The sequence below is a fragment of the Procambarus clarkii genome, chromosome 40 (genome assembly GCF_040958095.1).
Source record: "Procambarus clarkii isolate CNS0578487 chromosome 40, FALCON_Pclarkii_2.0, whole genome shotgun sequence".
Classification (NCBI taxonomy): domain Eukaryota; kingdom Metazoa; phylum Arthropoda; class Malacostraca; order Decapoda; family Cambaridae; genus Procambarus; species Procambarus clarkii.
Window position 1 is genome coordinate 21,866,658 of NC_091189.1, and position 25,717 is coordinate 21,892,374.

The 25,717-nt window shown below is 47.2% G+C and overlaps 1 protein-coding gene across 14 annotated transcripts in view; it reads right to left on the reverse strand.

Moving 5' to 3' along the window:
* LOC123757971 (serine/threonine-protein kinase 11-interacting protein) overlaps positions 1-25,717 on the reverse strand; it is a 230,940-nt gene that overhangs the window by 130,547 nt on the left and 74,676 nt on the right. For all 14 annotated transcript variants that reach the window (XM_045741990.2, XM_069338840.1, XM_045741994.2 and 11 more), the window contains 3 exons: positions 22,332-22,460; positions 12,310-12,433; positions 6,389-6,568 (listed from right to left, as the gene is read on the reverse strand). In XM_045741990.2, coding sequence (XP_045597946.2) covers positions 6,389-6,568; positions 12,310-12,433; positions 22,332-22,460 — 433 coding nt within the window. The remainder of the gene's footprint in view (positions 1-6,388; positions 6,569-12,309; positions 12,434-22,331; positions 22,461-25,717) is intronic.

A 25,717-nucleotide genomic window follows, 5' to 3' on the forward strand; every position in this document is an offset into this window, starting at 1 on the left:
TCTCCACCCACCATACTGTTTTTGCTTTTATATACAGACGTTATATATAAGTATTTACATGTTTTGTTCACCATAACTGTACATCTAAGCTTGTATGGTGAGTAAAGGCAAGAGACGTAGCTACTCACACAGTCAGCTGGTGGCGGCCGCCCTCAAGGCCAGATGCACTAATATTTCTCCTACAACAATACTGTTTGTGGTGTTATTACACTATATACAAACATTATATATAAATATCTACCTGTTTTATTCACCATACTTGTACAAGTAAACTGGTATGGTGCCCAAAGACCATCGTGGTCATCAGTAAACAACATGGTAAGTCCTGCAGACGACGCTCCTCCCTCACCAAAATGGCGGCTCCCAACCTCCTACTCTCGCTGTTATCTCACACTATACACACGTTATATATAAGTATCTACATTTGTGTTCACCATAGCGAACCACTAAGCTGGTATGGTGAGTGCAGTCAATAAAAGGTGGCCACACACACTCAAAAGACAACGCCACCATCCTCCCTCCCACAGCATTACTCCTCCCTCCATGGCGCACAGCGCCAAATATCACCACAATCCTGCTATTATCAGAACCCTGGTCAGTTTTATCACAGTCAGGGGTCTTCTGTAATAATATCATCGCTACATAATAGCATGAACAAGTATATTATGGCATTTTTAGGCGATGCTGTGGTCACAAGCTGAACAGCAGTGCTGTGAGTTCATGCTGCGTGTGTCAGGCTTGGTAGCTGACTCAATACTGAGGCCCCTAACACCCGAGAGTTTGGCCCACGATTTTTTTTAAAAATGGCGTCTGTTTACAAGAGCCCTGATGAAGGTGTGGTGAACCCCGTGTATCCGCCATGACCCTGTTCGACCTCCAAAAACCCCGTGCCTGAATATCAACCCAAGACATGTTGCCAAAGACGGCAGCCAAAGCAGCAAACTTACGCACGTCATGGGCACGAGGATAGACCACAGGCTGGCTAGTCTTAATAATCCTGCGGACGACCTGGGAGACCCAAGCCTGGGAACAGGGAAGAAGGGAAACTGGATCAACCCAAAGTGCATCCCTGGCCACCGAAGCTGTGGCGTGCAAATAACAACGGAGAGCTGTAACCGGACACAAGACATGATGCACCCCCGGCCTGACCAACCAAGCATCAACAATCTAGGGACCCTTCTGGAAAGCAGCAGTCTCACTCTTCGCCAGAAAAAAAGGAGATGGCTGCAACCAAACAAACCTACCACCAGAACCAAAAGAGCAGAAAGCCCTGCGCCGGACAAGAGCATGAAGTTCCCCGACCCGACCACCAGAGGCCAATGCCAATAGGAAAAGGAGCCTCGGAAAAACAATCCTGAACTAAAGGGGCCACCGCAAACCAAGGAGAAGAGAGGAAAAGGAAAAAGAGCACCTGGCCCAAGGACCAGGAGGGCTCAGGCCGGAGGTGAAACAATGCACAAGACAACTTGCAGAACGGAGAAGACATAACATCAATACCGAACGCAAGCTGAAGCGGCTCTGTCAGCGCCACACGATAGGAGGCGACAGTATTCGGCATAAGATGATGGTCCTGAAACAACAACAACAGGAAGGACAAAACAACCCTATCAGAGACCGAAGTACATCTACGCAGTGATAGGAAAAACCCGAAGGACCGCCAGGAAACCTCATACTGCCACCGAGCTGTAAGCAAGCAGATGGGAGACCAACAACAAAGTCACCTGCGCCCCATACAAATGGTAATAGATTAGAGTCAAAAAGACCAGACGCGAAGACTCGAGGAGAAGATGGAACTAGCCTCGTAATGGGCAGGACTGATCTTCTGAAAGAAGTGGAGCCGTGCGAAGACCCTCGGGTTCGGACGCTGAGCAAGCAGGTTCCGAAACCAAGGCTGGGCCGACCACCAAGTGGCCAAGACGACGACTATTCCTTGGTAAGTCTCCAAGCGAGCCAGGACTTGGAGGAACAGCTGAACCGAGGGACAGAGATACAGGTAACCCCACCTCGGCCAGTCCTGCCTGAAGGCATCGATCTCGATGGCCTCGCAGTCGGGGAATGGCTCCACGTATACCGGGAGATGCCTTGACCACACCGATGCCAAAAGATCCACTTCCGAAAGCCCGAACGTCCGGCAGAGCCAACAAAACGAGTCGGCATCGACCGTCCATTCCGTGGACAGTGGAATGAACCAGGACAGGCTGTCCGCCAAGACACTGGAACCCCCCCCCCCCAAATGTGAAACGCACAGGAGAACCAAACCCGAAGAATTTGGTAAACGAGTCACCTGAAGTGATCAGCCCCAAAGGGCCAAGGACCACATCGAACCCCCGCGGTTCAGGCAAGGTACCACCAGGGAACAGTCCGAATGGAGCCGGACTGTTGATCCGCAAGAGACTCAAATCCTCTGGAGCGACATCCACACATCCGCGAACTCCCGCACCATGCTGTGAGCCCGACGGAGGGACAGAACCAACCTCCCCTGGCCGGCCTGGAGAGCACTGGTCATAAAGCCCCAGCCAAAAGACGAAAGCGTTCGTGAACACATCGAGCAAGGGTTCAGGGTAGACGGCAAGGCACTAAACCCTGAAAAACCCGAAGAGGAAACTGGAGGCCAAACCCAGCAGTCACGAGAGAGGCGGAAGGGATGTCCCCGAAGGAACCAGAACAGCCGATGAAGCCACACCCAACCCGGCAGGTAGGCCACCATGGCAGAGTTCAGGCTTCAGCACAAACCCTCGAGCAACCTCCGCGTTACCCGGGAGCCCCTCAGAAACAGACGGAGGCGGGAACCCAGATGAAGCAGAGCCACCAGAGGAAGAGACAAGGAAGCGGTCCGAGCGTCCCACACAAGACCCAGCCAAAACCGAACCTGAGAGGGAACCAGATGGGACTTCTGTCAGTTCACCAAAACCCCGAACCCGGCGAGCTGGGAAAAAAATAAATCCCTGGCGAGCAGACACGTGGACAGGCTGGGAGCCCAAACCCGCCAGTCGTCGAGGTAGGCCAGAACCCAAATACCTAACACACACAGGCGGGCCACCAGGACCCGATAAGGTGAGTGAAAACGCGAGGCGTCAGAATCAAGCCGAATGGAGGGCAACGAAAGCAATAACCTCGACATCCCACCACAAAATGAGCCAGTCCATGAACTGCGGATGCATCGGGACGTGGCAATACGCATCCTGGAGGTCCAGGGACACCAACCAAGCACCCGGCTCCAACAGAAGACGGACCTGGGATAGAGTAGTCATCCGAAAGGAGGGGCAATAAACCCATGGGTTCAGACGTGACAAATCCAGAATGAACTGGAGGTCTGCACAGTACCGTTTCGAGACCAGAAACAGGCGCGAGATCCACCTGAGGGACGAGGACGTTTCGACCACACCCAAGCGAACCCACTCCGAGACGACTTGACAGAGCTGAGAAGGAGCCTGCCCTGCCAGCGCCCTGTCGGAGGAGGAGGAGCCACCCAATGCCACCAGAGGCCGCACAAAATGACCTGAAAGCAAAATCAGGGTTGCGCAGGAGGTAAGCTGCAAGGGCTTCCCGCATCCACTGTGACGGGACTCGGTAAACTGGAAACCTCCAGAAAGACGGAACCGAAGAACCGTCAGGGCATGTAACCAAACCCGGGGAGGGGTAGATGCCAAATCCAACTTGTACAAGGAGGGAGCAAAAGAGAACCCCACACCCTGTAACACCAAGCCCCGCTCTGAGGGTTCAAAAACCCAAGCAGGGTCCAAAGTCAACTCCTCCCCCCGTCCCAGGAACCTCACTCAAAGGATCCAGGGCCGAGCCTGTTACCTACCCCCCAACCCCCCACCTCTAAAGAAAAGGCGGAGCAGCAGGAACGAAGCGGGCCCACTGGTCAGACCCAGAAGCTCCAGCAGGACCAGGATCGAATGCCTCCGCCGCCACCCCGGAAGGGAACTTCCGAGACTGCCCGAGTCTCGACACCAACTAAACCCTGTCCTGACTCCGAAACCCTCAGACACTTCGGAGCCAGAAGCAACGGGGGAGGAACTAAATGGACAACAGAAGGCGAAGGGCAAGGGGGGGTAAAATGGAACCAGAGTCGAAGCTACTCCCACCCCCCAAATCTGGGTCCCTAAAACCAAAACGGGGCAGTCTCGGGGCAACCAGGGAAGCAACTAACTTAGTGCGTTGCAGCAATCTAAACCTAGTATGCAATGCAACTGCTGCCTGCACCCTCATATCATGATCAGTAGCTTGGGTGGACTGGAGCACGTACAGGCAACAAACGTCGCATGACTCCGGGTTAAAAGAATCACCAACCCAACAGGCAGCATGGCAGTATGAGCAACCTTCCTACTCACACAAAGCGAGAGGGGACTCAAGGGTCGCATCCATCAGACCAGGGAGCCGCAGCGGGGTTTCCTAGAGCCCTTAGCCTTATTAACACACTAAGGGAAGCCCAGGCAGGGTACTGCAAACCGGCGCCCAAGACTACCAAACAATCTGCTAATAGCTGAACCCCTGGGATGTGTCCACTCACAGGGGCCTAGCAAGGGGTACCACCAACCACACAAAAACTGAAAATAGATATAATGATAGATATATACACCCACAACACAGAAGGGAGAACCACCAAGGCCGACCCCCCTCACCAAGCTGAAAAGCAAAACCCCATAAGAGGACAATGTACCCAGGTGGAACAGAGCTGGCCACTGTAAGAGGTGAAAACTAGCTGTGCAGTACCCCGCGCCCCTACCAGTGACGAAAACTACCTCCTACCCAGAGGCAAACACGGGCAACAAACACCCAGTTGACTCCAAGGGTGGCCAAGTAAAAGACACAGCTGGGGTAGATCCTGAGGTGACTTGTGGAAGGTGGCCCCAAACCCCAAGGGTAGTACTTACAGGGCACCTAGGGAAGGTGGCCCTAGGCGCATGCAGTCCGAGTACCGAAGAATATTACTTCTGGCTCGCACACCACCAGTAGAGACAGTCCACGCCACAAGGCACAGAATCTGAGACAAATCACTGGAGCCAGAGGCACAAGACCACGCCAGTACCACATCAACCCGAGAACTGAAGGGTAGATCGCCAGTGTGTGGGTCTGGGGCTCCCCCTTTTCCCTCCCGAGGAGGTGGGGGGTTGCGCAGACAGCGGTGCGGCAACATCATGACGTCATGTTTGATTGCTAATTTTTGTTTGGGGAGTTCTGTCTACTCTTTCGGCTTTCGGTAGCAATAGTTTCACCAGAATAGGGGTTTGTTTTGGGGCGCCTACCTTTCTGGGTGCCAGATCCAGTCAATGGCAGACATAGACTGTTTCCAACCACATGGGGGTTTCTATAGGCCATTGCTACTCATGCCTCTCTTAAGGGGGTCAGGCTCTGGCTCATGATCCCTAGTAGGCAAGAACTCTGTGCACATTGACTGATGCCAGAAAGTTATACATATCCATTTAGTACAGTATTAAAAGTAACCCTCTTTATTGCAGTACAGTAAGTTGTTTTCTCTGACGGGTAAAAATATATTCAAAGAATACTAATCTCAAGAACAAGAGATAAAGCAATAGGTTATGGTCCTGGAACCACTACACTCTCATAAGCAGTTCTCAACTGTGGATAAATTTACATTTAGGAAAGACCTGGGTAAATACTGGTTAAGTAACAGGTCGGTGATTTGTGGAACTAATTACCACGTAACGTAATAGAAGTAGGATCCCTCGATTGTTTCAAGCATAGGTTAGACATATATATGAATGAGATTGGGTGGTTATAAATAGAAGCTGCCTCGTATGGGCCAATAGGCCACCTGCAGTTGCCTTTATTCTTATGTTCTTATGTTCTGAGTTCAACTTTCATCAAATGTTTCAATTTATATTTTAAAACCAAGCAAATTAACCCATATTGTTGCAGAATTAACAGAATATGAAAAAGCTTTCCTATTTTCACATAATAGTGAGAGTGCTATTGTGTGTCGAGTCTGACAACTTTCACTTCCTGTGCAAGTCCAGCCCCTCCAATAATGATAGTACTTACAGCAGTTCTTTGGTCAAACATCAAAAAGGGTCTGTTGGACCCCCCAAAAGCGTTCATGTTTTGTATTGTTGAATAAGCCCAAATGACATACTAAAATGTGGAACAGAAACTAAAGAACCTGACCTAACCTATCCAGACAATGAGAAGCCTAATACGGTATAGTATACATGTGCCATACTAGGCCTAGGAGTAAGTTTTATATGCCATCTAGAAAGTTAGTAGTAAAAAGCATGAACATTCTTGGATGCAACAGTCCATTTTTGTACATTTGAACAAATAGTTGCTGTAAATACTATCATTTTATGAGGATGGGTTGGTGAAATTCATATCAGAATTTTTCATCTTAATTGTTTACCTAAGAAAACTCTTATTGTTTTACCTGGCAGATGAACTCCCACAGAAGATCTTGATTTCTGCACCGGCGTTTGTTTTATAGGGGTACTGCACAAAAAATCTTTTTTATCATACATAGCTGATGAAGAAACTGCAGGATGATCCACCTTCTCCACACGAACAACAACACCCCCGCCACAGTTGGGGCATTTTAGCGTGCTGGAACCTAAAAAACAAAAACAAAAAAAAGCGTTGAATGTAATGAAACGCTTTTTCTGGGCGAGACCGGGAGGCTCCCTGGAGCTATATCGGGCTGATGTGTATTCAGTGGCGCCTCGATTAACGAGTTTAATCCGTTCCGGCACCGAGCTCGTCATGTGGAAAATTTGTCTTGCAAAAAACAAAACTGTCGTCGGAGGTGTCCGAGAACCAGCGGGAATGCTCGTTAGTCGAGACATTTTCTGCAAGTGGCTTGCTCGTAACTGGAGCTGCTCGTCACTCGAGGTTCAATTGAATATTAGACCGTGGCAACAGTCAATCGAAGGAATTCTAGGCCTTCTGGGGACCAGAGCCAGAACCTGGCCTCCCTCAAGAGGGGTACAAGGAGCAATGGCCTTAACCCTTAAACTGCGCATGGCGTATATATACACCATGAGTAACATGCGCCACGGTGCACATGGCATATATACACGCCATAGGGTGCCAGGCACGATTCAAATGGCCCGTGGCTACACGGGGTTCACATTAGCTTCACATCAGGGCTCTTGTAAACAGACGCCATTTTTTTTTTAAATTGTGGGCAATATTCTCCAGTGAGAGCGCCACAGTGTTGGAGCAACCAAGGCTGGCGCACTCAGCATGAGCGAACAGCATTGCTGTTTAGCTTGTGACCACAGCATCGCCGAAAAATGTCAAAATATATAATTGCTATTATTTAGCGATGACAGTATTACAGATGACCCCTGACTGTGATAAAAATGACCAGGATTGTGATAATAGCAGGATTGTTGTGGTGATTAGCGCTGTGGGAGGAGTGATGCTGAGGGATGGAGGGAGATAGCATCATTTACTGACTCTGTGGCAACCTGTTACTGTCTGCATTCACCGTACCAGCTCAGTGGTTCTCTATGGTTAACATAAATGTAGATACTTATATATAATGTGTGTATTAGTGTAATAACAGCAAAAGGATTATGCTGGGAGGAGCCATGTGGGTGACGGAGGTGATGTCGTCTGCATGACTTGTCTAGCTGTGTAGAGGATGGTCACTATGCTCTTTGGGCACCCTACATGCTTAGGTGTACAGTTACAGTGCATACAGCCTGTAGATACTTATATATAATGTGTGTATATAGTGTAATACCACTGCAAACAGTATTGTTGGGGGAGAAATTTAGTACATGTGACCTTGAATGTGTGAGGGAGGCAGTCGCTAGCTGTGTGTAGCAAAGTCTCTTAGTGCCTGAACTAACTATATCAGCTTAGTTGCACAGCTGTGTTGAACAAAACATGTAGATACTTATATATAACGTCTGTATATAGTGAATAAAATAAAAAACAGGATGGTGGGAGAAGAAAGTGGGCGAGTTAGGCATTGCTGAGGGAGTGGCAACGAGTGGCTAGCTGTGTGGGGCAGTCACTCCTCGTTGCTTTTCGACTCACAATACCAACTTAGTGGTTCGTAAATATGCTACAATTTTTTTTTCCCCCCGTGCTCAGGGAACACAAATTAACATTTTTAGAAGACAAAATAATTAAAAAAAAAAAATTCTTGCGCACAGGGGTGTAAATCTCCTCAGGACTCATTAGCAGCTTAAAGGTTAAGACACTCTTGTGTAATTGAAGGCAGTCTTTGTCTGCCATCTACCAGGTCAGGCACACAGAAAGGTAGGAATTCGAAAACAAACTACGGCGGGTCAAAAATTGCAAACTGAGAGCCGAACTTGCAAGCAGAACTCCCCAATCAAAAACAGAGAAAACAGTATGACGTCACCACAACAACCGTGCGCATCCGTCTGTGCAACCCCCTTTCCCGGGAGTGGGATGGTGGGGGTCCCAGACCTCCCCGCCGGCTACTCTCCTCAGTTCAGAGTCTGAATATCAAAAACGCGAAAAAAACGACGACCGGGGAGAGGGGGAGATGCAGGGGAGCCTCCAGGTCTCACCTAGAAAATGGTATTTCATTACATTCAGCGCTGGTTTTCTGTTGAAAGCCCCTTCGGCTGCCCGGAGCTACCTAACCAAAGGTAAAGAAGGAAGGGACTTACCCGGGAGGTGGCCGTCACTCACCCCCTCAACTCGAAGTCGAGACAACTGGCTGCAACCTGCAACCCAAGGCTACACACGCTTGGGAAGGGCCGGGAACATTAAAGAGGTACCGTGTGCCCAGGACCCTGTTCAACCCCCAAAAGCCCCATGTCCAAATGTCAGCCCAGGACATATTACCAAAAGCAGCAGCCAAAGCCGCGAACTTACGAGCGTTGTGGGCACGGGGATAGACCGCAGGCGGGCTGGACCGAATAATCCTCCGAACGACCATGGAGATCCACACCCGAGAACAGGGAAGGGAAACTGGGTCCACCCAAAGCACATCCCCTGCCACGGAGGTCGTGGCGCACAAATAACGGCGAAGAGCCACAACTGGACATAAAAAATGATGCATCTCTGGCCGAACCAACCAAGCATCAACAACCCAAGGACCCCCTTCGGAAAGCAGCAGACTCATTCTTCGTCAGAAAAGAAGGAGACAGCTGCAAACGAACAAAATGACCACCAGGACCGAAAGAGCAGAAACCCCTGTGCTGGAGGAGAGCATGAAGCTCCCCGACCTAACCCCTAGAGGCCAATGCCAACAAAAAAAGGAGCCTTAGAAAAACAGTCCTGAACCGAGGGAGCCACCACAAACTGAGGAGAAGAGAGAAGAGAGAGCACCCGGTCCACCAACCAGGCCTGCTCATGCGACGCATGAGGAAGTCAGAGCTGAAACAACGCCCGAGAAAACTTGCAGAACAGAGTAGAAGTGACATCCACCTGAAATGCAAGCTGCAATGGTTCTGCCAGCGCCACACGATATGAGGCAACAGTATTTGGCTTAAGATAACAAAAAAACGAGATCAGAAATCGAAGACAACCAACTAAGAGACAAAAATTGCCGAAAGGACCGCCAGGAAATTTCATACTGCCGTCGAGACGAAACTTGCAGGTGGGACACCATCAATGAAACGACCCGATCACCATACAAGTGGTAATAAATCAGTACAAAAAAAGACCAGACGCAAAGAGCAGAGATCGAACCAGCAACGTACCGGACCGGAACGATCTGCTGAAAGAGGCGGAGCCATGGGATAACCCTCGGATTCGGACATCGGGCAAGAAGCGCCTGAAACCAGGGATGGTCTGGCCATAATGGAGCCAACAGGACTACTTTCCCCTGGTAAGTCTCCAAGCGAGCCAGGACCCAAAGCAACAGCCAAACTGGTGGGAAGAGGTACAGGTAACCCCACCTCGACCAGTTCAACCGAAAGGCATCGACCCCGACAGCCTCACAGTCTGGGAAGGGTCCCCCGCATGCACGGGAAGACGCCGCGACCACACCTTTGCGAAGAGATCCATCTCCGGGCACCCGGCAGAGTCAACTGAACGATTCGGCGTCGACCGTTCATTACGTGGATAGGGGAATGAACTGAGACAGGCCTTCTGCTAGAACGTTTGACACACCCTGAACGAGAACTGCCAGGAAAGTCAAACCCAAGGACAGCATCGAACCCCCACATTTCAGACAATGAACCACAGGGAAGAACTCCGAATGGAGCCGGATCCTTGCTCCGCGAGCGACACGAACCCTCTGAAGCGAATGCCACACTACTACAAAGTCCCGTGCGGTGCTGTAAGCCTGACTGAAGGGCAGACCCCACCGACCCTGGCCAGCCTGGGTGAACACTGGTCACAAAACCCCAGCCGAGAGACGAGGCATCCGTGAACACCTCGAGCGAGGGCGTGGGGAAGCGCTACTGCACAGAACCCTGAAAAACCCTCAGAGGAAGCCAGCAACGCAGCAGCCGACACAAAGGTTCGCAGGATGTCCCCAAAGAAACCAGAACAACCGCCGAAGCCAGATCCAACTCGACGGGTAGAACAGCATGGTGAAGTACAGTTCGAGTGGCTGTGTTGTGAAGGAGCACAGCCACTCGAACAACTGACGTGTGACCCGTGTGCCCTCTAAAACAGCCATAGGTGGGACCACAGGCGCAACAATGCTGCAAGAGGGAGAGACAAGGAAGCGATCCAAGAGTCCCACACACGACCCAGCCAAGTCTGAATGAATGAAATACTAACAGAACACCTAAGGACCCCCACTGGAATTCGTGATCCCAAATTTGTGGAAGGAGCTGGTCAGTGGGACACTCTTGCCAATTCACACCCTCGACCAACGTTTCCAAACGACGGCAAACAGGCCAAATGAGATTGCCCCATAGTGGAGAACATTGCCGCTGGTTAGTCTGAGCGGGCAGCCTCCCCATGCCTCACAACACTATGAGTGCCACTTCTTCTAAATTTCTGAAACCATCCCCTGGTTGTCTTAAACTCTTTTGCATCTGCATCACTTGTTCGAGGGGTGTTCTTTATAAGATCTTCATGCAATTTCCTTGCTTTTTCACAAATGATGGCCTCTGAAATGCTATCACCTGCTAACTCCTTGATGTGTATCCAAATTAATAACTTTTCAACATCAAGTGTTTATGTTCTTTGTTTCACGATTGTTGATATGCTTTTTGCCACTTTAGCACTCAATGTCCTTTTTCTTAGCAATTACAGTGCATAATGTTGGCAAAGATTTGTTGTACTGCCTAGCTAGTTTAACAACCTGTGTACCATTTTCATGTTTACGAATGATCTCTTGTTTTTCCTCTATGGTCATCCTCACGTGTGTTTTCTTGGATTGAACCTTACCACTGGCTTTCTTCGGACTCATGGCGAGATATATAATAATAATAACTTTTATGTTCAAAAACTCAAAAATCCGAAAAATATTGAAATTCTTTACAAAGAATTCAAGCGTGATTGTCATTAGGAAGGAGGCACTGTTAGACTGAGGCATGGTTGCTGTGCCACCACGCGCTAGGTCGGCCATACTCACAAGAACAAACTTTGTTACCCAAGGCAAAGTTCGTAACCAGATTCAGATTTTACAAAGAAATTGGGCTCGTAACCCGAAAGGTTCATAAAAAGAGGCATTCGTAAAACGAGATGTCACTTTACAGTGTATATGCAAAGTACCTAGCTCTACAATTGTCATCGGAAAAAAATTATAATTTTGTGCAGAAATCTCAGTAAGAAATTTTCAAAGGCATGATTTTCACATTTCAGGGAAAGGGGGGGCCAAAATAATTATTTTTACTACAACTAGAGATAATAAATGGAATTAACACATGAAAATTCAAGATTAGATACCATTATAATAGCTCAGTGCATTAGATACTGTATAATAAAAAAAAATTAAATTTGTATTTATTCTTAGTTTTTGAAAATGTGCCTTTTGTGGTATAGTAAATACTGTCTTATGCAGCTGAAACTTCTGTCATTAGGATTGCTTAGCAGTTCTATTCTGTCAGAAAAATTCATCAAAATTTAACAACTTTTACTTTTCTTAATTATGTCCCCTATTAGAGGGTACTGTACTAGGTTTTGGCCTTTGGTCCCTGGTGGGCTTATAAATATGACTCGCAAGGGTCTTGTGTTAACTGAATTGAAAAAAGCTTTCCCAAGTAGCAAGCACCATGGAGCCATCCGTAGGAGCCCTCCTGGAAATTTCACTAAGGAAATTATTTCACTTGGTGGATTTGGTCCAGATTTTTGTGAAATCTGCTCTATGTTGAGATCCTGATTTTGAGGGTACTATTGCATTGCCATGTGTCAGGATAACTGCATGCCACAGCCAACAAATATAAGATACAGGTACAAACTCACCATTGGGCTGTATTGCCAGGTCTCGGGAAAACTGCGTATCACACGTGAGGCACATCATAGCAGAGTGCAACATTTTCTCAAGTGCATTTCTCTCCAAGACAGGTGTTAAATTTTGCATCAAACTCTGTACAGTATAACAGAAAATAAAATTGAGAATTAATACAGATGCCAAACAATAATAAGACAAATTTTATAAAAGGTAAATTACATACAACATATTGTACTTATTACAGCCCATTCTCCTAAACTAATACTAAAAGTAGTTATTTGTTCATAAGTACCAATATGTATTGACGGCACAAAAAACCAGCGTTGAATGTAATGAAACACCATTTTCTGGGAGATCCCGGAGAATTCCCGGAGCTATACTGGGTATATATTATTATTATTATTAGTGTATATATTAGACCGTGGCAACAGTCAATCGAAGGAGTTCTAGGCCTACTGGGGATCAGAGCCAGAACCTGGCCCCCTCAAGAGAGGCACGAGGAGCAATGGCCTAAAGACACCCCCCGTGATATTGAAAGCAGTCTTTGTCTGCCATCTAACAGGTCAGGCACCCAGAAAGGTAGGAATTCCAAAACAAGCTACTGCTGATCAAATAATTTGCAAACTGAAAGTCGAACTAGCAACAGAACTCCCCAATCAAAACCAAAGAAACAAATATGACGTCACCACAAACGCTGCGCATGCGTCTGCGCAACCCCCCCTCCCCAGGCGGGGGACGGGAGGGTCCCCAGACCTCCACACCGGCAACTCTCTTCAGAGGCCAAGTATCAAAAACGCGAAAAAAACGCCGACCGAAGGGAGGGAGGGATGCCAGGGAGGCTCCGGGTCTCACCCAGAAAATGGCGTTTAATTACATTCAACGCTGGTTTTCTGTGGAGAGCCCCTTCGGCTCCCCGGAGTTACCTAACCAAAGAAAAAGAAAAGAGGGAATTACCCGGAAGGTGGTCGTTACTCGCTCCTCAACTTGAAGTCGAGACAAATGGCTGCAATCTGCAACCCAAGGCTACACACGCCCGAGAAGGGCCAGAAACGTTAACAAGATACCTTGCGGCCAGGACCCTGTTCAACCTCCAAAAGCCCCGTGCCCGAATGTCAGTCCAGGACATATTCCCCAAAACAGCAGCCAAAGCCGCGAACTTATGAATGTCGTGTGCACGGGGATAGACCGCAGGCTGGCTGGACTGAATAATCCTGAGGACGACCTGGGAGACCCGCACCCTGGAACAGGGAAGAAGAGAAACCGGGTCGACCCAAAGCGCATCCCCTGTCACAGAGGCTGTGGTGCGCAGATAACAGCGAAGAGCCGCAACTGGATACAGAATGCACCCCCAGCTGAACCAACCAAGCATCAACAACCCAAGGATCCCTTCGGAAAGCAGCAGACTCATTCTTCGACAGAAAAGAAGGAGAAGGCTGCAAACGAACAAAACGACCACCAGGTCCGAAAGAGCAGAAACCCCTGCACTGGAGGAAAGCATGAAGCTCCCTGACCCGACCCCCAGAGGCCAATGCCAACAAGAAAAGAGCCTTAGAAAAACAATCCTGGACCGAGGGGGCCACCACAAACCGAGGAGGAGAGAGATAAGAGAGCACCCGGTCCAACGACCAGAATGGCTCAGGCGGTGCATTGGCAGGCCGGAGGTGAAACAACGCCCAAGAAAGCTTGCTGAACTGAGCAGAAGTGACATCCACCTCTAATGCAAACTGCAGCGGCTCCGCCAGCGCCGCACGATACGAGGCGACAGTATTTGGCATAAGAAGACGGTCCTGAAGCAACCAAGAGAGAAATGATAAAGCAACCCGATCAGAAATCGAAGACAACCTACGAAGAGACAAAAAATGCAGAAAGGACCGCCAGGAAATTTCATACTGCCATCTCAAACTCACAGGTGAGACACCATCAACGAAGCCACCTGATCATCATACAAATGGTAATACACCCGCATCAAAAAGACCAGACACGAAGAGTGGAGGAGAAGCTCAAACCAGCCACGTACCGGACTGGACCGATCTGCTGAAAGAAGCGGAGCCGCGGGAAGACTCTTGGGTTCGGACATCCAGCAAGAAGCGCCTGAAACCAGAGCTGGGCTGGCCACCAAGGAGCCAACAGGACTACTCTCCCCTGGTAAGTCTCCAACCAAGCCAGGTTCCGGAGCAACAACCGGACAAGTGGGAAGAGGTACAGATAACTCCACCTCCACCAGTCCAGCCGAAAGGCATCGACCCCGATAGCCTCGCCGTCTGGGAAGGGCGCCACATAAACTGGAAGACGCCTCGACCACGTCGATGCGAAGAGGTCCACCTCTGGGTGCCCATACGTCTGACAGAGCCAACTGAACGAGTCGGCGTCGACCGTCCATTCCATGGAAAGGTGAATGAACCAAGACAGGCCGTCCACCAGGATGTTTGACACCCCTTGAACATGAACCGCCAGGAGAGCCAAACCCTGAGAATTCAGCAGATGAGTCACCCGAAGCGATCAGCCCTAAAGAACCAAGGACCGCATCGAACCCCCGCAGTTCAGGCAATGAACCACCGGGATGCAGTCGGAATAGAGCCGGATTGTTGCTTCTCGAGCGACACGAATTTTCTGAAGCGAATGCCACACAGCCGCAAACTTCCATGCCGAGCTGTGAGCTCGGCGGAAGGACGAACCCACCCGACCCTGGCCGGCCTCGTAAGCACTTGTCACAAAACCCCAGCCAAGAGAAGAGGCATCCGTGAACACACCGAGCGAGGGCTCGGTGAAGCGCCACAGCACAGAACCCCGAAAAACAAGCAGAGGAAGCCGGTGACGCAACAGCTGACGCAAGACTCCTGTGATCCGAACCCATCGAATCGCGAGAGCAGCGGAAGGGCAACAACAAAGAAACCAGAAAATCCCCCGAAACCAGATCCGACCAGATGGGTAGACCAGCACGGTGAAGTTCAGGCTCCGGCACAGCTGCTCAAACAACCGACGTGTGACCCGGGTGCCCTCCAAAAACAGCCATAGGCAGGACCGCAGCCGCAACAGCGTCACAGGAGGGAGAGACAAGGAAGTAGTCCGAGAGTCCCACACAAGAACCAGCCAAGTCCGAACCTGAGAGGGAACGAAATGGGACTTCCTCCAGTTCACCAAGAACCCGAACTCGGCGAGCTGGGAAAGAACCAAATCCCTGGCGAGCAGACACACACGGACTGGCTGGGAGCACACATCAGCCAGTCGTCAAGGTAAGCCAGAACCCGAACCCCTAACAGACACAAACGGGTCACCGTGACCTGGGGTAAGGCGTGTGAACACTCGAGGTGCCAGATTCAAACCGAATGGAAGGCAACGAAAGCTGTAAGCTAGTCGCCCCACAACAAAACCGAGCCAGTCCCTGAACACTGGATGAATCGGGACGTGCCAATACGCATTCCGGAGTGCCAGAGACACCATCCAGGCACCTGGAGCCAAAAGCAGCCTGACCTGAGACAGAGTGATCATCCGAAAGGAGGGGCAAAAGACCCGGGGATTCAGACGAGACAGGTCCAGTATGAATCGCAGATCCACAGTCCCATTTTGGAACTGAAAGCAGGCGGGAATCCCATCTGAGGAACGTTGTCGTTTCAACCACACCTAGGTGAACCCACTCCCAGATGATCTGACAGAGCACAGGAGAAGAGGCCTGCCCAGCCAGCCCCGATCCCCCCGAAGGAGGAGGAACGTCCCAACACTACCGCAGGCTGGAGGAAACGACCCAAAATGCCCACGAATCGTAGGACCGGATGAGAGCAAACAGTGTGAGCCAACCCCCTATCGAACTTTAACACGAAAGGGCCGACGACCCCTACGAGAGCCCAACCAATACTCAGAGCAATCACTGCACCGACTGGATGCCAACGGCTCCAGAGTAGGTGCCGGCCACAAATCTGGCACTACTGGCTTACAATGACCGAAGGAACCCCGAGAACTGGCAGGACCACCATCCCCCCCCCCATCCCCGGAGAACCAACAAGTCCGACATAGGCCGGCAACTAGGCGAAGTTGCCTGCAGAAAATGCACCACCACAGACTATGCAGACAGCAACGGACAAGAAAGGGACGAAAATATAGGAGCCAGGGCCCAAGCCGATTCCATAGAGTGGACGAGCACTGCCTGTCAGCACGCGAGGCGAGAAGCAAAGAACAGGGTTACCGCCTCCCTCAGAATTGGCGCAAACAACTTTAACAAGGCAGCCGACGCCCGAGCTGCCTAAGCAAACACACCAGACTTCGGCCCAGATCCCAGTTCCTGCGCATCCTCGCCAAGCCAGTCCGAAGACAGCTCCAACTGATAAAAGTAACGCAAGACCGAAGCCAAATGCCTACAGGCGCGCAATTCCTCGGCAACCAGGGACACTGAAAGGGAGGGAACCTGCGAGTGAAACTGAATCTGACCGACATCACAAGAAAGTATGGGTTCAAGCAAGCACGCATTAAGGTGCTCAAATTAGGTGTCCTAGGTAAATCTGAACAACCGTAGTCACTTCCCGCCATTGAAGCACACAGGCCCGACAGAATGAATACCATGCCCCCAACGAAAAGATATGGCAGTCCGCCAACCAGGAAAACTCCAGCATCTCGTAACGCATCCAGAAAGAAAACGAGGAGCAAAACTCGAAAGAAGAAGGATCCATTGCCGAGGCGTAATCTGGGTCTTGCAAGCGCTAAGCCACAAGGTATTCCCGCGCCACCTCTGATGTGATGCGGAAAGCCAAAAACCTCTGGAAGGAGGGAACCGAGGAACCCAAGGGAACCCGGAACTGAACCCGGGGAGGCGTCGCACCCATATCAAACTCGTACAGGGAGGGGGATAGGAAAAACCCTCCCCCTGTAACAAGCCCCAAGCCGAGGGTACCAACATGGCCCAAGGGCTCCAGCAGGAGGAACAGGCTCGAATGCCTCCACCGCCGATCCGGAAGGGGCATTCCCTGAAGCCGCCTGAGACTCACCACCAGGCAAACCCTGCCCTGACTATGAAACCCTCAGATGTTTGGGAGCCAGGAGAGCAGGATGAACCACAGCAGGGGAAGGACTAGGGGATGCAGATGAAACCAAAGTCGAGGTGACCAACACCCCCAAGTCCAAGTCAAGGGGATAGAGCAACCTTCAAACTCTCACAAAGCGAGGTGGGACTCTGGTGGTGGTGATGGTGGTGGTGATGGTGGTGGTGATGGTGGTGGTGATGGTGGTGGTGATGGTGGTGGTGATGGTGGTGTTGCTGGTGGTGGTGATGGTGGTGTTGCTGGTGGTGTTGCTGGTGGTGTTGCTGGTGGTGTTGCTGGTGGTGTTGCTGGTGGTGTTGTTGAGGTCTCTTCCATCGAACCACTGAACCCCCAAGGGGGTTTCCAGGACCCTTAGGCTGACTGCTAAGGGAAGCCCAGGTGAGGTACTGCTAACCAGTTATCCCAGAGCTACCAAGCAAACAAACTATAAGCTGAACCCCTGCAACGTGTGCAAGCATGGGGAACTAGTGGAAGGACACCAAAATCATACAAATGGTCTTACCGCCACACCAGGCAAAACAAACCAAAAATAAAACAAAAGCTCCGCAAAAGCACGTCTCCAGGTGAACAAAACCGGCCGCTATGCATATATCAGACAACTGAACAATACCTCGTGTCCCTGCCAGCGACAAAACTACCTCCTACCCAAGGAAAACAGGAGCAAGAATCACCCCAGCGGGCAATCACCGAGCAGCAACATAACCACGCAGAGGTAGTTCCCGAATGGCAGTACAGGTGTACTTACAGGGCACCTAGGGAAGGCAGCCCCAGGTGCATGCAGCCACAGTACTCGTGTTACTCCTGGCTCGCACGATACCAAAACTTAACACCACCGCCTGCAGCACTGCTCAAAGGATGGAGCCAGAGTCGATCAACCGTTCGCCCTCAACACCCTGTGAACTGAGGAGAGTTGCCGGTGCGGAGCTCTGGGACCCCCCCGTCCCCCTCCCGGGAAGGGGGAAGGGGGGATTGCGCAGACGGATGTGCGCGCGTTATGGTGACGTCATACTTGTTTCCTTGGTTTTGATTGGAGAGTTCTGTTGCTAGTTCGGTTTCGGTTTGCAAATTATTTGATCAGCAGTAGTTTGTTTTGGAATTCCTACCTTTCTGGGTGCCTGACCTGGTTAGTTGGCAGACAAAGACTGCTTCCAATTACACAGGGGTGTCTTTAAGCCATTGCTCCTCGTGTCTCTCTTGAGGGGGCAAGGTTCTGGCTCTGGACCCTCGTAGGGCTAGACTCCTTCGATTGACTGTTGCCAAGGTCTAATATATACACATCAGCCCAGGATAGCTCCAAGGAGCCGAAGGGGCTCTCCACAGAAAATTTCACATTTTGTATTCCTGAATTAGCCCAAAAGGCATTCTTTAAATACAAAAGATAAATAAAGAACCTAACCTAACCTGTCCCAGCAATCCTACGTCTAATATAGAAAATTTACATGCTACTAGGCCTAAGAATCTTTAAATTTGGTTTTGGCTTTTCTTTTACTAGTGATATCAAAATACCCAAAATTGTCATGCCAAAAAAGGAAATAAGATCATATGTAATTAAAAAACTTTTTTTTTTTTTTTAAATAATTTTCTGAACTTTGCACTATTACTTTCAAAGTCAATATTTAACAATTCTGTGGTCCCTCAATCTGTGTTGGGTTACACTTCTGTCAAACCATGTATGGACTGAATTAGCTCAGAGCTTACTTAATATATGAGAAAATTATTAAATTGCATAGAGAAAAAATATCTAAAATTTTCCATTCGTCACTCAAGGTAACACCTGTTCCCATTTATAATAAGTTTATATATATTAAACAAAAGTGTACTACACTTACCTTGTATGTAATTCCTCTCTGCCTGCTGGGGTATATTGGAGATGGGGGGTCAGGATTACTCTTTTCATTCATACATTTTTATCATCAGAGATTCGAACTTGGGTCCCAAAAGTATGAGACCACTGTCCTACCAACCAGACCATGGATGCTCACAACAGACTTGTCCATCAAACAGTAACTGGGGAAGTGTGACATCCAGCAAGTTTTCTAGATTCTCACTTAGAATCACATTAGCAGGAATTTCAGATGAAGTTAGTCGTAGGTGTTGATGCAACAACAGGTGATGAAGGCAATAAACATTGCTGTATGGTAGTCAGCTTTGCCCTGCATTGTTTCTCCCAGTAATTGAGCTTGTAAGAAGCAACAGCATCTTTTATAATCCTCAAAATCTATACATACCACTCATAATTATTTCCTACCACAGATGTGGCCATACATTTACAATACTAATCAGCATATATATTTTCTTCTGTCCTCCATGGACAGAATACATCCAGTTATATCCTTCTCCTCTTCCTTCTGCTACTGGTGTGTATTTCATCATCAGGTTTTTCAAAAATTTTCATGCCTAATTCAGTGTTGAAATTTGTTCAACTTCAAAACAACTCGAGTTTGCAAGTCACTGAATATTCTCGCAAGTCTTCATGCAAGGTTTACAATTTTGTCCTTCAGCATCTGTGTTCATAAATTCTGAAAAATCATTGACAAACACTTTTTAAAATTTCTTCCTAACAGCATCTATTATGCCACATTTCACAATGGACCAAACACCCTTAACACTTGGAGCTGCCTGGCGTGTGTGCCTCAACCCACCCTAAGGTGGGCCTGGCGTTCTCCATGAGCATGCACCCACACTAAAATGTGTGTGTTCTATTTTCAGTTTTCTCACATCAATTTTCATGTTACATTGTTCATTTAGATATCAAATTGTTCACAACAGAATTCGCTAAAGGAATATATGCATATTAAGTCAAAATACCTAACGTGCCACCTACAGCAAACTCGAAAATCAACCGAGCATTACCCATGAGCGCCCAACCACAGTAAAATGTGTATACTCTTCAGTTTTCTGATGCCAATTTTTGTATTACATCGCTCATTGTGGTATCAAATTGTTCGCAATAGAATTCTCTTAAGGGATATATGCATATAAGGTAAAACAAACAGGCACGCTACCCACAGCAAACCAGAAAATCAGCCAAGCGTTACCCATGAGCAAGCACCCATCCGCATACCCTCACACAAATGTGAATATTCTTTTCAGTTTGATCACCTCAATTTTGTGTCACATCGTTCATTTTGGTATCAAATTGTTTGCAATGGAATGCACTAAAGGGATATATGCATATAAGGACAAATGGAAGAACAACATTACCAATACCATAAGATAACATACAGTATATCGTCATGTGAAAAGCTGGCTTTTTGTCATTATTTTACATTTGTTATTCATTCCCGACATTATTTGTGACACTATCATTCGTTTTTGTGCTGCTTCCTTCACACAAGTGTTTGTACCACAATATCATATACATAAATGCAAAAGCTTGTTTGTAATTACCACCCAACAATGTTTGTAGAGCACGAATTGAGCATTAGGTTGAACCACTCCACGTACTCCAGGAAAAGCTTTCCTGAAGTTTCTCAACCCATATTTTATATGTGGAGTGGATGGGGGTAAGCATTACTGCTTATCCACCCAGTATGTCCTCTTGCGATGATACAAGCCGGAGAATAATGTAGGACACAGTGCCACACCACACGACTTGCACTTATACCTGCTGTCCTTCCTTTTACCAGACTTGTAGCAGACACGACACTTCAGACCTTTCTCGATGCGAATTAGGGAATGGTTCAAGTTCCTGTTCAGACATTCGGGTTTATCTACAAAACCAATACAGTATGAGGTCTCTCCTAGCAGCAGCACCACAAGGAGTGATCTGAGACCATGCCAGCCGAGTAATCTGTAGTACAAGCCAGCTGAGTAATCTGTAGTACAAGCCAGCTGAGTAATCTGTAGTACAAGCCAGCTGAGTAATCTGTAGTACAAGCCAGCTGAGTAATCTGTAGTACAAGCCAGCTGAGTAATCTGTAGTACAAGCCAGCTGAGTAATCTGTAGTACAAGCCAGCTGAGTAATCTGTAGTACAAGCCAGCTGAGTAATCTGTAGTACAAGCCAGCTGAGTAATCTGTAGTACAAGCCAGCATGTACAGTTTTACTCCATACTTATCAAGTTTATTTGGATTATAAACCTTGAAAGCTAGATGGCCCCCCTCCATGACATTGTGCCACATAAGCCATCACAGAAAATGGGAAGATGTTGGCACACATTTTAAAACACATCCCATAATGATAGAAAAAATTGAATTTTAACAAATATTTTAATTTTCAGCGCAAAATGTATCCCCGCCAGACATCCGTAGAGTTAATTATGGACGCAATATCCGTCACCGATGGCCGAAAGTGTTAATATTCTTTATTACATGACATGCTATAAGTTTTCCCCAAATTCCTAAAATGTTGGCTAATTGGGTACATCTGAAAATGCCATCAACAGTAATGTGCTTTAAAAAGACTTAATGACATACAATACGTCGATTGAATTATGATGGTAGTGTTGGACAGCAGAAATATGATTACCATTTTCATAGAGATCAGGCCAGTGTGCACTATGTCTCAGAGGTTACCAACAATGGGCAAAGCCTTGAAAGTAAGGTTTTCCTCATGCCAGTAGCCTTTCACCTTACTGCAGAAAATACTGAAATATTTAGGATCCCCTTGACCTTTTCCATGATGCAACTGCCAACAGTTACCTAATTCCTAGGTATCTATTTACTTCTAGGTGCACAAAGACATCAGGTATAAGGAAACATGTCCAATCCTCTCACCTTGCCTGGGAATTAAACCAGGCATCATCTGTCAGTAGTAAGCCAATTGCAGCAACCACTCTGCTACAGGTAACCAATGATTTTTATTTCACGAGAAATTATTTTCTGCAAACTAATGAATAGCATACAAGCTTAACATTAAAATCTAGAAAAACAAATACCCCTTCAGCTACATTAAAATCTAGAAAAACAAATACCCCTTCAGCTACTATTACACATACTACAATGTAACGCAAAAGAAATAAAAAAATATGTAAAAACTCAAAAAATACTAAAACATTGTACCTGATAATCAGGAAGGTCAAGGATATATGTTCTTGTCTTGTAAGCAGGTCTTATAGTATCAAAAGTAATGAGAATCCTGTGGGGTGACGTTGACAGCAGCTCTACGCTCTCAACACATCCAAGTTCCCACTAGAAAAACACAAATGCACATTATTATTAAATTATATTATATATATACTGTATATATATATATATATGTCGTACCTAGTAGCCAGAACACACTTCTCAGCCTACTATGCAAGGCCCGATTTGCCTAATAAGCCAAGTTTTCCTGAATTAATATATTTTCTCTAATTTTTTTCTTATGAAATGATAAAGCTACCCATTTCATTATGTATGAGGTCAATTTTTTTTATTGGAGTTAAAATTAACGTAGATATATGACCGAACCTAACTAACCCTACCTAACCTAACCTAACCTATCTTTATAGGTTAGGTTAGGTAGCAGAAAAAGTTAGGTTAGGTTAGGTAGCAGAAAAAGGTAGGTTAGGTAGTCGAAAAACAAATAATTCATGAAAACTTGGCTTATTAGGCAAATCGGGCCTTGCATAGTAGGCTGAGAAGTGCGTTCTGGCTACTAGGTACGACATATATATATATATATATATATATATATATATATATATATATATATATATATATATATATATATATATATATATATATATATATATATATATATATATATATATATATATATTATTAAATATGACCGAAAAAGTAAGATTAATAATTCTAACACGAATTTTCTCAATCTTTCGTACATTATGCTTCACTGATGGAGGTAAATCAAAAATCACTTCTCCAAAATTCATTTTTATTTCTAGTCTGACGCGACACGGGCGCGTTTCGTAAAACTTATTACATTTTCAAAGACTTCACAAATACACAACTGATTAGAACTTGCGTTTCCCTGATTTTATATCTACATTTGAGTGAGGTGGGAAGGGTGATGTGGCATTACATTTGAGTGAGGTGGGAAGGATGATGTGGCATTAACACAAGACAGAACACTAGAGGATATTAATAGGGTATTAAAAGTATCAACACAAGACAGAACAGAAACAATGGGTATTGAATAGAAGTGTTTGTAGAAAGCCTATTGGTCCATATTTCTTGATGCTTCTATATTGGAGCGGAGTCTTGAGGTGGGTAGAATATAGTTGTGCAATAATTGGCTGTTGATTGCTGGTGTTGACTTCTTGATGTGTAGTGCCTCGCAAACGTCAAGCCGCCTGCTATCGCTGTATCTATCGATGATTTCTGTGTTGTTTACTAGGATTTCTCTGGCGATGGTTTGGTTATGGGAAGAGATTATATGTTCCTTAATGGAGCCCTGTTGTTTATGCATCGTTAAACGCCTAGAAAGAGATGTTGTTGTCTTGCCTATATACTGGGTTTTTTGGAGCTTACAGTCCCCAAGTGGGCATTTGAAGGCATAGACGACGTTAGTCTCTTTTAAAGCGTTCTGTTTCGTGTCTGGAGAGTTTCTCATGAGTAGGCTGGCCGTTTTTCTGGTTTTATAGTAAATCGTCAGTTGTATCCTCTGATTTTTGTCTGTAGGGATAACGTTTCTATTAACAATATCTTTCAGGACCCTTTCCTCTGTTTTATGAGCTGTGGAAAAGAAGTTCCTGTAAAATAGTCTAATAGGGGGTATAGGTGTTGTGTTAGTTGTCTCTTCGGAGGTTGCATGGCTTTTCACTTTCCTTCTTATGATGTCTTCGATGAAACCATTGGAGAAGCCGTTATTGACTAGAACCTGCCTTACCCTACAGAGTTCTTCGTCGACTTGCTTCCATTCTGAGCTGTGGCTGAGAGCACGGTCGACGTATGCGTTAACAACACTCCTCTTGTACCTGTCAGGGCAGTCGCTGTTGGCATTTAGGCACATTCCTATGTTTGTTTCCTTTGTGTAGACTGCAGTGTGGAAACCTCCGCCCTTTTCCATGACTGTTACATCTAGAAAAGGCAGCTTCCCATCCTTTTCCGTCTCGTAAGTGAAACGCAGCACGGAACTCTGCTCAAATGCCTCCTTCAGCTCCTGCAGATGTCTGACATCAGGTACCTGTGTAAAAATGTCGTCAACATACCTGCAGTATATGGCCGGTTTCAAGTTCATGTCGACTAAGACTTTTTGCTCGATGGTACCCATGTAGAAGTTTGCAAACAGGACACCTAGGGGAGAACCCATGGCGACCCCATCTACTTGCTTATACATGTGCCCATCCGGGCTCAAGAAGGGTGCCTCTTTAGTACAAGCTTGGAGTAGTTTCCTCAGAATACTTTCTGGCATGTCAAGAAAGCATCTTGACATGCCAGAAAGTATTCTGAGGAAACTACTCCAAGCTTGTACTAAAGAGGCACCCTTCTTGAGCCCGGATGGGCACATGTATAAGCAAGTAGATGGGGTCGCCATGGGTTCTCCCCTAGGTGTCCTGTTTGCAAACTTCTACATGGGTACCATCGAGCAAAAAGTCTTAGTCGACATGAACTTGAAACCGGCCATATACTGCAGGTATGTTGACGACATTTTTACACAGGTACCTGATGTCAGACATCTGCAGGAGCTGAAGGAGGCATTTGAGCAGAGTTCCGTGCTGCGTTTCACTTACGAGACGGAAAAGGATGGGAAGCTGCCTTTTCTAGATGTAACAGTCATGGAAAAGGGCGGAGGTTTCCACACTGCAGTCTACACAAAGGAAACAAACATAGGAATGTGCCTAAATGCCAACAGCGACTGCCCTGACAGGTACAAGAGGAGTGTTGTTAACGCATACGTCGACCGTGCTCTCAGCCACAGCTCAGAATGGAAGCAAGTCGACGAAGAACTCTGTAGGGTAAGGCAGGTTCTAGTCAATAACGGCTTCTCCAATGGTTTCATCGAAGACATCATAAGAAGGAAAGTGAAAAGCCATGCAACCTCCGAAGAGACAACTAACACAACACCTATACCCCCTATTAGACTATTTTACAGGAACTTCTTTTCCACAGCTCATAAAACAGAGGAAAGGGTCCTGAAAGATATTGTTAATAGAAACGTTATCCCTACAGACAAAAATCAGAGGATACAACTGACGATTTACTATAAAACCAGAAAAACGGCCAGCCTACTCATGAGAAACTCTCCAGACACGAAACAGAACGCTTTAAAAGAGACTAACGTCGTCTATGCCTTCAAATGCCCACTTGGGGACTGTAAGCTCCAAAAAACCCAGTATATAGGCAAGACAACAACATCTCTTTCTAGGCGTTTAACGATGCATAAACAACAGGGCTCCATTAAGGAACATATAATCTCTTCCCATAACCAAACCATCGCCAGAGAAATCCTAGTAAACAACACAGAAATCATCGATAGATACAGCGATAGCAGGCGGCTTGAC